At 49.9% G+C, this 11,510-nt stretch overlaps 1 protein-coding gene, 1 long non-coding RNA gene and 1 pseudogene across 2 annotated transcripts; 2 read left to right on the plus strand and 1 right to left on the minus strand.

Moving 5' to 3' along the window:
• Positions 1-1,710: 1,710 nt before the first annotated feature.
• LOC120976541 (uncharacterized) lies at positions 1,711-6,486 on the plus strand. Its single transcript, XR_005772225.3, has 3 exons — positions 1,711-2,081; positions 5,974-6,128; positions 6,243-6,486. It is a non-coding gene; the product is annotated as an uncharacterized lncRNA (long non-coding RNA).
• Positions 2,656-5,472, plus strand: LOC141042300 (G-type lectin S-receptor-like serine/threonine-protein kinase At2g19130; annotated as a pseudogene).
• LOC109776935 (GDSL esterase/lipase At5g45910) lies at positions 5,605-7,424 on the minus strand. Its single transcript, XM_040403638.3, is given in 6 exon segments — positions 5,605-6,150; positions 6,231-6,507; positions 6,600-6,745; positions 6,845-7,048; positions 7,135-7,373; positions 7,375-7,424. Coding segments are annotated over 6 exon segments (1,128 nt in total). The 3' UTR covers positions 5,605-5,938.
• Between the last annotated feature and the right edge of the window lie 4,086 nt (positions 7,425-11,510).

The following is an 11,510-nucleotide window of genomic DNA, read 5'->3' on the forward strand; positions in this document are numbered from 1 at the left end:
GGGATTTAAAAGAAAATGTTTACATGAAACAACCCAAGGGTTTTATCATGGAAGGCAAGGAAGATATGGGATGCCGCCTGAAGAAATCTATTTATGGATTAAGGCAAGCCTCTAGACAGTGGTATCTAAAGTTTAATGAGACAATTAAAAGATTTGGATTTAAAGAGAATGTTGAGGATAACTGCGTTTATGCAAAGTTTAAAAATGGGAAATATATTTCCTAATCTTGTATGTGGATGATATCTTGCTTGCTAGCAGTGATGTTAGTTTGCTGCAAGAAACAAAGAAGTTCTTGTCCTCAAATTTTGATATAACAGATCTTTGTGAAGCATCATATGTTTTGGGCATAGAAATTCACCGAGATAGGAAAAATGGAGTTTTAGGACTATCGCAGAAGGCATATTTAGAAAAGGTTCTTAAAAAGTATAATATGCATGCGAGTAAAGCCACACCTGCTCCTATAGTCAAGGGCGACAGTTTTGAGAAATTCCAATGTCCCAAGAACCAGTACGAGATCGATCAAATGAAAGCAGTACCATATGCTTCGGCTATTGGAAGTTTACAGTATGCACAAGTGTGCACTCGCCCTGACTTAGCTTTTATCACCGGGGTACTCGGTAGATATCAAGAGAATCCAGGCACAGAGCATTGGAAGACAGTAAAGAAAGCATTGCGTTATGCGCAAGGCACGAAGGACCACATGCTAACATACAGGAGATCTGATTCCCTAGAGATAAGAGGGTATTCAGACGCAGATTTTGCGGGAGACAGAGATGGTAGAAAATCCACGCCAGGATACGTGTTCACTCTCGCTGGAGGGGCTATTTCGTGGAGGAGCTCCAAACAGTCAATAGTCGCATCGTCCACGATGTATGCAGAATTTATAGCATGTTATGAGGCCACGGGGCAGGTGATATGGTTAAAGAAATTTATACCCGACTTGAAAGTGGTAGATTGTATTGACAAACCACTAAAGATGTACTGTGACAACCAACCCGCGATATTCTATGCTCACAACAGCAAGTCGAGTAATGCTGCCAAAACAATAGAGATAAAGTATTATGTTGTGAAAGATAAAATCCAGGATCACACTATAAGTCTCGAGCATATAAGGACAAAGGATATGCTTGTGGATCCGCTTACGAAAGGCTTACCACCCAGTGTGTTCAAGGAACACTTAGCCGGCATGGGTTTAAGGGAAAGCCTATGATTCCTGGATCATGAGAGGCCCAAAAGGAACAGAATTTGTTTCAAAACAGAGAGGTATGTTGTAGCTATCTGGTTCTATCGACAATTGAGCTGTGACGATGAAACATGTTCTATGTATTGATCTGTGATGAAACAAGTAAAGTAAAAGGTATATGGTTAAAAGTAAAAGTTGAGATCAAGGGGAAGAATGTTAGGTTGATCTCCTCTCGTGTGGGCCCAACGGCCCACCGGGCCCTTAGATTCGTGCCCTGATCGAGGGCGCCCAACCCACTATGGTTGACTGCCCCTGTCACCTGCGCCATATAAAGAGGTGGGGGCCGGCGGCACGCAACACGAGGTTCGTCGCGAGCCGTACACCCCACCGACACACCCTACCGATCTAGGTCTGCACAGTAGTGATGGGAAGTTCCACTGCCGCCACCTCGACCACTCTCTGCCGTCACCGTCGCCCCTCCACCATGTCCGCCACCACAGGCTCATCGAGCCAAGGAGAAGGTATCCCACCCCTTCTCATCTCCCTCTGTTTCTCTCACTAAGATGCATAGACAGGCCATAAATATGGATGAACTACCGTCAATCTCCAGCCTACCCTATCCGTAGGATCTATCATCTACCGCTATCAGTTTCTTCAAAAGAACCTTTTGTTTACCTTCCACCACCACTTCCAGTCAGGAATCGGGACGGGAATACGGGAGCATGACCTCATGTTCAGATGAACGCTACGGTGTAGCGACGGGTCTAGTGATCTATCTGGTGAATCGCCGGCGTCGGGGAGGTCGGTGGTGGCGGGTGCAGCAGCCAGGCTGCGCGGCCTGAAGGTGTTTGATTAAATGGCTCACCGTAAATACAACGTCTGGCTGAGAAGGCGGAAGGTGAGTGATCCCCCCTCGTCTCGCACGAATCCAACAAAAATATAGAAGGCAACCAAGCACTTCCTTCCTCTGTTAACGGATGCCCAAATACACCGGCCTCCGTTACTCTATATGCTGCAAGATATAGAAACCTTGAAGATTGTTTTTGACCTAAAGGTTCTGGAGATTTTTATTCCAAACTATGCGTTTTGGAGATTATTAAGTGCCTTTCCAATTCCCAGTCATCCAGCCACAGTTGCTACCGATGCCGTTGTTGTCACTTGGCTATTTTTCAAAGCAAATGTTTGGTTCCAAAACAGCCAGCTTGCCTTGTCTGACCTCTTCGGAGTATGGAACCAACTCATGGTCCAGCGAGCAAGTTTGGCCAATGTCGACATCTGCAATCTGAAGAACAGGAAATTGCCCTTGTCATAAGGCGAGGGAATCGAATTATTTTCCAGTATGATTAGGATGCCTAGAGGTTATGAACTCCACACATATTGGCCTTAAAAACAAGTCAACATGCTTGACTTGGAATGCAGGCCTCTTAGTCTTACCCATGGTTTTCCTTCACCTATTTAGTCGGGAGTTGGGACATTAGGACGGCTAGAACGTCCACATTGTTAGGAAGTAGCTCGTACTAAATGGAGAAGGCAAGAAACCACATGCCTTCATCGTCTTCTTTCACAGTAATACTTCTCCTCCTCTTTATCAAGATCTTGTTTTCTGGGTGTATATTTGCACATGCAACAGATACTCTTCTTCCAGGCCAATCTCTGAGTGGTGATCAGACCTTGACCTCAAAAGTATGGTGCATTCAAGTTGGGTTTCAACTGCACATCTCCCCCATGTTATTCAGATTCTACCTTTGGCATATGGTACATTAACTCATCGGCTTGTAGCCCTCTTCTGGTATGGGCACCTGCCGGAATTGGATCTTTGGCCATCTTTAACCCTTGGTCCTCGTCATTTAGCCTCTCAGAAGATGGCAACTTGCACCTAAGCATCGACAGTTCATCTGCTTGGTCATCAGGGTATACATCAACTATTTATGTTTCGGCTGTCGCAATGCTTCTTGACAACGGAAATCTTGTTGTAAGAGACCAAATGCATAGTTCCATAGTATATTGGCAAAGCTTTGATAACCCAACTGGCACACTGTTACCTGGAGGATCGCTGGGATTTAATAGGGACACTGGCAAGAACATCTCCCTTGTGTCCGTTTCCTATGCTGCTACTAATAATTATAGAACTGGTTCTGTTCTAGAGATAAACACAAACCAAAGTAGAGGGTTCATTGTCCAGCAGGGTGACACTTCTTATGGTTATTCTTATGAGTATTCGGGCACTTTCCCAAGCTGGATGAGCACTCATGAAGATGGAGACTCTTATCCCCTCTTAAATAGTACACATACATATGTCTGGTTGGATGACAATGGAAGTGTTACTGCTGCTAAACTAGGGGACTGTTTCTCTGTGTTTTGGTTGTGGCTCTTCCAGATCTAGATAGTATGTGCGACTTTTATTTGTACTGTAGCTCAAACGGCATCTGTGAAATGTCATTTTATCACTACTCGTGCAAATACTCCACTTTAGGTTATTCACTAAATCTGTCTCTTCGGCCTGATGTTCCTGGTTCAGAAGAAATATATTTCCAGCCAATAGAGGAAGTCTATAAATTTTCCGACAGACCACGGTTGATTCAAATCGGAAGCAGCAGAGAGTGTGAAGCTGTTTGTTATAGTGACTGTTCATGTACTGCTTATGCTTTCAACATAACATGCTTACTGTGGTATGGGGATCTGAACAACACAGTGATACTGCTTGATTCTGGTTCAAATGGATATCGTATGTACATTCGTCTGGCGAAGCAAAAAAACTGGGGTTCTTCTTTCAATAAAAAGGAAAAACCGTATTCCAAGATGGAATTATTTCTGATCATAGCAGTTTTGTTATCTCTTATCTTTATCAGTCTTGCTCTTTTGCGGAGAAGGCAAACTAAGTTATATATGGATAGACCAGCGAATTCCAATAGTGGCCTTACAATCTTCTCAAATGCACAAATAAAGAAAGCAACGGGAAATTTTTCCGAGAAACTTGGAGAAGGAGGTTTCGGCTGTGTTTTCAAGGGGACATTGCCAGGTTCCCCTATGGTAGCTGTCAAAAAGCTAAAAGATCTTGGACAGGGGGAGAAGCAGTTCCGAGCAGAAGTGCAGAGCATTGGAATGATTCAACACATCAATCTTGTTCGTTTGTTTGGGTTCTGTGCTGAGGGAAGTAAAAGATTGCTGGTATACGAGTACATGGAGAGTGGATCGTTGAGTTCTCATCTGTTTTCGAAGAGTTCTGTAAAATTAATCTGGGAGCTCCGGTACAGTATAGCACTTGGAACTGCAAGAGGCTTGGCTTATCTGCATGAGGAATGCAAGGATTGCATTATACACTGCGATATAAAGCCAGATAATGTACTCCTTGATGCAGATTTGTGCCCTAAGGTTGCAGACTTTGGTATGGCGAAGCTTCTTTGTCGAGATTTTAGCAGGGCACTGACAACAATGCGGGGGACCATCGGGTATCTTGCACCAGAGTGGATCTCAGGGCTTCCGATCACACATAAGTCTGACGTTTACAGCTACGGAATGATGCTTCTTGAAATCATTTCGGGGCGAAGGAATGCGGAGAAAATCAAGGAAGGGAAGTTCACTTACTTTCCCATCTTTGCTGCAGTCAAGGTGAATGAAGGAGATGTTATGTGCCTACTGGATAGTAGGTTGGAAGGCGACGCAGATGTGGAGCAGCTGAGCAGAGCTTGCAAAATCGCATGCTGGTGCATTCAAGATGCTGAGGATCATAGGCCAATGATGGGGCAAGTTGTTCGCATGCTAGAGGGTGTCATGGATGTTGAAGTACCTCCTATTCCGAGGTCGCTGCTGAATTTTGTGGGCATGGAGGATTGCACTCCCTCTACAGACTTATATAGTCTCTGAAGGACCAAAAGATTCGTTCCATTTGTCCAGGATCTACATCAAGAATTAAGTTTGTGTCTTTTGTACTGTATTTCCTAAACTGCACTTGTCCCTTATTGGCCAAGGTTCTGAACTGCATTTTGTTACATTATATATAGACTTGTGGAAAAGCTGTTTTAAGCCAACGGCTTCACCTCTTTATGACACGAAGGCTTGTCCGTTCATCTTCAGAACAATTAAACTACTACAAGTTTATTTTTCTATCTGAAATTGAGCGCAAGATATTAGGTGAATGAATTCTAGTACAGTAGATTTAGTTCCACAGACCGTGGTGTTTGCAGAAACCTAATTCATCCTTATGTTTGAAGCAGTGTTTTCCATGGTTCACCACCGCAATACAAATGTTTGCAGAATACAAGGATTACAATTAGGTCATTGTCCTGTGTGAAAATTACTTCTCAGTATGGTTGTATGTCCTGTATACAAGGATTTTCTTTTGGGGACTTGGGGTGATGTATGGTTGTAGATTCTCCTGAATATGTAAGTAATGGCATGAAAGACTGAATAATACAATGACATTTCTGGCTCTAAAATATATTACTCAATGTTGCAATCAGGAATTTCCAGATCAGATCCATCTGATCAACTTCAGCCGATCAACTTTAGGATGTACCTCCAAATGGTTTCCAAAATAAAGTGCTTGTGTCAATGTTACATTAAGCATAAAAATGTTTTATCCGCTGGTTCAGCGGGACTCCTTCAGAGTCTTATCTTGGAGCTTCCATGCTCCCATTTCATTCGCAGTGTCAGCCTTCAGTTGCGTCCAGTGCTTTTTGGTCCAGAAAGTCCTTGATAGAGTAGGACAGGCCAGACTCCGCATTGCCATCAGTCCATGAATTAGAGCAGCTTCTGCTACCTGACTAACTGATACCTGCTCTCTCTTGCAGGGGAGTCTATGCTGTCCAGCCAGACATCGGCGATGTAGCGGTAAGCCGCTTCCGTCAAGTGGACGCCGTCCCAGAACAGACGAGCAGCCGGCTTCTCACATAAGTTTGCACCTTCATCACCGCAGAAAAGTGTCCCAGGCCCTCCGCAACAGATGGTAAGAACATCTTCTTCAAACCCTGCAGAATGACAGCCATCAACCTTTACCACCACCTACTGCAAACAGCCTACTGCAGAATATAGCTCTGAATTTGCTTACCATACTTGCCAGGTGACTCCACCATGTCCATGATTGGACCGAAGAGGTCGGCGTAAACGATCATGGCCTCCGGGTGCCTGCCCCGGAGCTTGTCAAGGGCATCCTGCAGCAGCAGGTTGTGGTGCATCCCTAGCTTGTTGATATCTTCCAGGCAACCGGTGGTGGAGTTGTATTCTGCCGGGGCGGCATCGGGGAACAAGGCTAGAACCGGCGGTGCGCATCCCGATGGGATTGTCCCCGGAACCACGAAATTTGTCGCCCCGTGCTTGATCAGCCTCTGTTACCATTGCCATAGCTAGATCAATACCGCGCAATGCTGCAATGCAGGTTGGTGACTTGCTACATTGACATCCATTGTTGACGAGGTACCTCGATGGCCGTTGAGATGGTCCTGATGACATCTGGAACGAGCGGCATGATCTCTTGCACGCTCTTGGTGAGGAAACAGAAGTCGTAGTCGTTGACCCCGAATTCGCCCACAAAGAAGAGGGATCTGCCGAAGAAGGCCTTGCACTCTGCAGCGCAAATGTAAGGTTCATATCAATTCCTTGTCACTCTTCAGGTAGCTAAATACGTGCATGGCTTGCGTCGCTTGACTTGGAACTACCACCAACCTTTGGTTGTGCGGCAGAGAGAAGGCTTGAGCGACTCGAACCACTGCAGCTGTACGCCCAAGCTGACGTTAAGAGGGAACTTGCCACCGTGGAAGAAAGCGGCGTCGAGAGCGGTGGCACTCCCGACGGCGAAGTTGGCGCCTCGGCGGAAGCTCCCGTTGTGCGCCAGGGACGGCGGGACGAGCGGCAGGCCGAGGCGTTGAGCTGCAAGCAGAGCAGTTGAGTTGACCACATCAGATCAGTGGAGTTTGTTTAGGGCAGCATGACAACTGAGGAGTGCGTATGTGTACCGATGAAGTCGATGATGAGGCGGCCGTCGGACTTGCGGCCGGTGGGGCGGCCGAAGTAGGTGGAGCCGTAGGGCGGGCGCGTGACGGGGTCGAAGACGGAGCTGGCGGCGAACACGACGGGGTTGTTGCCGGTGTCGGAGAAGGAGTCGCCGAAGCTGAAGATGGAGTCGTAGCGCCGGGCAGAGAGGCCCACGGGGGAAGAAGAGGGGATCACTGCCCATGTCCATCCCAGCTCCGAAGAGGAACAGCCAGGCAGCGCTCGGCCGCTTGCACATCTTGGTGGTGGCCATGGCTTGTGGCTTGTGGCTTGTGGGGGTTGACACCTCGCAGTCGCAGCAGCGCGCGGCTTTATGATTCTCAGTAGGGGACAGCTCGAGGCTGGCGGTTTTTTTAAAAGAAGGATGACCCGGTCTCTGCATTTTACACGATGCATGCAGTCATTTTATTAGTTATTTATAAAGATTTTATAAAGTAATATATCAGTAAATTTGAAGCCATCATTTTGGCAACATCTGTCGCTATTTCTATCCGCTTGATGAAGAGATGCCGATTGTTCGAACTGAATAACAAACAGACCTCACACCAAAGCATAACATCTGAAGCCGGAGGCCCCAACCAGTGGCACACATCGGTCTGGCGCACTCTCAGAGGTCGGCGTCGCCGTCTCCCAGCGATCCATCTTCAGAACAGGTACTAACGTATTGACCTTGCCAGCCTGCCGTCGTCGTCACCATGGCGCCAGACAACGCCATCTCCCTTCGCCCGTCCATCATCAAACATCCGTCGGCGAGACCCCGTTGCGTCACGCTGCCAAGACTCAACATCGCCATGCGTGACATGAAACGCCGCTCCACCGCTAAAATCGTCCACTGGTCCCTCGAGTCAATGCACACCTTTAAGAATGACGCACCCAAGGAGAGAACGACACAAGTGCGCCGCCATCATCCGATCAATTGATTAAGGGTTTCCCCCGGAGGTAGCGGGAGGAGTTGGGAGCTTCAGCTCGATGATGCCTTCACGAAGAAAATGACACCAAAGGCTTCACCATCACCGACTCCGACCACCGGCCGAAGACCAGGCTTTTACCTAGATCCGTTCCAAAAAACATCCAACCAAAAGTAAGGGCATCTTCAACGGCAACCCGAAAAAAACCTCCCGCATCCGTCCGTGGACAAGAAGGACCATTCGCAGACACGGATGCGGGAGACATCCATCCAATGCTAGCCGCATACATTTTCACAACAACTCAAACCAACGGGACGAAATTCGTGCAAAATGGCCGGATTTATGCAAACTTGACCTGATTTCATACAAACATGACGGGTTTCGTACAAACGGTTACATTTTGGAATTATTTTAACTAAAAAGTTAAAACTATGTGCACGTACGGTTGCGCGGAGCTCTACTCCCATGACACGGATACACTACACTAGTCTATGGCCGGTCGCGGTGGATCCCTTCGTCACCGGACTGTTGACAGTCCCTGAGGCATATTCTTCCCCCGTATCTTCCCTATGTTCATTGAGCCTCTCATCGGAGTGTGGCGAAGAGGGTGCTTCAGACGGAGGGGAAGGGTGCTTCCCTGAACGCCTAGGTCAGGGTAGTCTAAGATAAAGAAGAATCCGAACACGTCACCAGTTGTACAAGCCGGTGACGCGCCGGCGGTGGCCTTCCTGGGACCCAAGCGACGGCGGCCTCCAGTGTTCTACTTTCCCTTGAAGTTGCCAGCGGTCAGCGGACGTGGACGCGAATGCGGTGGCCACTGACTTGTCGATCTCCTCCATGCACCCGCCTTCTCTCTCTGTCTGCATGGCACAGCTACGCGCACGTCGACGGCGGATGGTGTGGTCGTAGGCACTAGAGGGGCGGTACGACGCGGTGTCATCCATGACCATGCCACCGTGGTCTCTCTGTGCCGGCCTGGAGCAACTCGCCACTCCTCCGCGAGCTGGCTTGGATCGGCGAGTTGTTGAACCACGCGCCGGATTGGGCAGGCAACTTGCTCTGTCGGCCTAGGGGAGGAAGGTGGAGCAGCGAGCTGTCACGCTCGTATCCGCCGGGCTCGGGGCCACCATGCCGAGTTTTATGCCAGAGAATTGCTCTTCCTGCCCGTCGGATGCCATAGAAATGATGGAGAAAATGGTGAAGGAGGAGATAGGGGGCGACGGAGGGGTGTGATTCTTGCCCTGTGCTTGCCATCGTTTAACTAGAGGGCGGACGGGAGGAGCTCGGCCGACGTTGCGTTTAATGCCGGCCCGCTCCTGAACGGACGTGCGGCCGGAGTAGGTTTCTTGGCTCCACGCGTGGTTAATGGAGGCATATGAATGCGGTGAGGAGGCGTGTTCAGCCGGGCGTGCAGCGGACGGCACCCTTGGCCGGGACGCCGCTTCAATGGCGGAGGCAGTGAGAGGTCGTGTCCGCCCTGAGCCGTCTTCAGTACGGAGCAGCGTGCTCTACAGCGGCATAATTGCGCAGCTGGCGTCAGGCGGGAGTGCATGGGAGGGTGGAGGTTTTTTTGGTGGGTCAGGACGGTAAGAAGTGGGCTTGGGAGCGATCCAGACTCCCGCAAACCTCCCTCGGTTTTGTCTCCGGTTTGCAAGAGAAATCGCGCCCGGACCGCTCCATGGACCGATACAAGTCGATGTTGGATGGCTTCCGTGGTTCGGACAGACCAATTCAAATGGTTCCGGGAGGTTTACGGTCCGCCTTAGAGATGCCCTAACTGCAATATATAGTATTCATATGAGAGTTTACTTCTCCACTTGGACATTTTTCAAGGGAAAAAGGAATTCACTGATACATAGCAACTATTCAAGATGCCCAATAAAAATCTGGTTTTGCTAAATCTAAGGTGCCTGAAATTTTTCCTCGCGTCGGTCAATTTCTCCTTTGCTCGAGGCCGAAAGTGGGGATGACGCGAGGAGCTGACTTGTGTCTCTCTGAAAGGCCAAAAGCTTCGTTCTATTTGTCCAGATCTGTCGGTGTACAAAAGTAGGGGCTCTCCTTTTGACCCCTTTACTTGTGCACGAGCAGTCAGAGCAGCGCGCCGCGGCCGCACATAGCGGGGCAGAGGAGGGGAGCCGGAGGGAAACCAAAGCGCAAGGAAAACAAAGCAACGCCAAGACCAGAAGCATAAAAGAGCAAGGGGCGAGGTGGACTCCCCCGGCAAGACCCTTGCCGGGGCGGCCTCCACGGCCCTGGCAAGGCGCTTGCCGGGGCAAATTGCCCGACGCCGGTGGAGTGAGCCACCCTTGAGCCCAAGGGTTCCAAACGTCACCAACAACTACATTGGACCCAGGGCTCGGGAGGCATCTCTGTGGTGGCATGCTGATCTTTGTCAAGATCATAGATACATGAGATCAGATGAGGACCAGAAGACCACGATCCTCAGCGGGATTCTAGCCGAGGAAACCCACAAGACCCTCGGCAAGAGCCTTGCCGGGGACGACCGCAGCGCCACGGCAAGACCCTTGCTGGGTCCCCCGGCAAGACCCTTGCCGAGGGCATTAGCGGGGCCACAGCCAGGCCCGCACCAGCCAAGACTCCACCGCCATTCCCAAGCAGCTGCTAGCTCAACCAGCTGGGCAGGCACCTGCGTGGCGACGGGCGACCTCTACACCGACTCAGCAAGCACCTGCGTGGTGGCATGCAGATCTTCGTGAAGGCTCCACCACCGTGCCACCTCGGCAAGCACCTGCGTGATGGCATGCAGATCTTCATGAAGGCTCCACCACCGCGCCACCTCAGCAGCCTGCCTACCTACATGGCACCGCACGCTTCGCTGGCCCGGGCGCGTGTCGATGCGAGGCGGGGCAGCGACGGACGGGACGGGCCTCGTCCCCGTCCCCGATAAAGCTAATGGACACCTAAGTAGCGCATTTAATGCGCTTTGTCCTGTAACGCCGGGCGATAAGCTCGCGCACTGTAGACCTTTCCACCTCCTGTGTGCCACTGTGGTGACCCCTTTTGCCTATAAAAGGAGGCCCGAGGCGACCAGGAGAGGGATTCAGCTCTTTTGGGCAAGTTACACCCCGTAGCTAGCTCAAGAACACAAGAACGCTCAATACATCCACCAAAACAGGACTAGGGTATTACGCATCTTCGTGGCCCGAACCTTGGTAAACGATCCGTGTGCTTCCTGTCAGACCTGCTCTTCTCACAACCCCGCGCCCGCCAACCGTAGAAGGGATTCCAGTGATCCCATAGGTGTCGTTTCCCCGACATCTTTGGCACGCCAGGTAGGAGTGCGGCGTAGTCGTGAGAATCTGGTCTAGCAGTTAGCCTAGCAGTTCTTCATCGCCATGGCTCCCAAGAAGAAGACGATCACGGCGATCGGCTCGTCGGGAGTCAAACGGCCCGTGCCAGTGCGAGCGAGC

The sequence above is a fragment of the Aegilops tauschii genome, chromosome 3, assembly GCF_002575655.3.
Source record: "Aegilops tauschii subsp. strangulata cultivar AL8/78 chromosome 3, Aet v6.0, whole genome shotgun sequence".
NCBI classification, from domain to species: Eukaryota; Viridiplantae; Streptophyta; class Magnoliopsida; order Poales; family Poaceae; genus Aegilops; species Aegilops tauschii.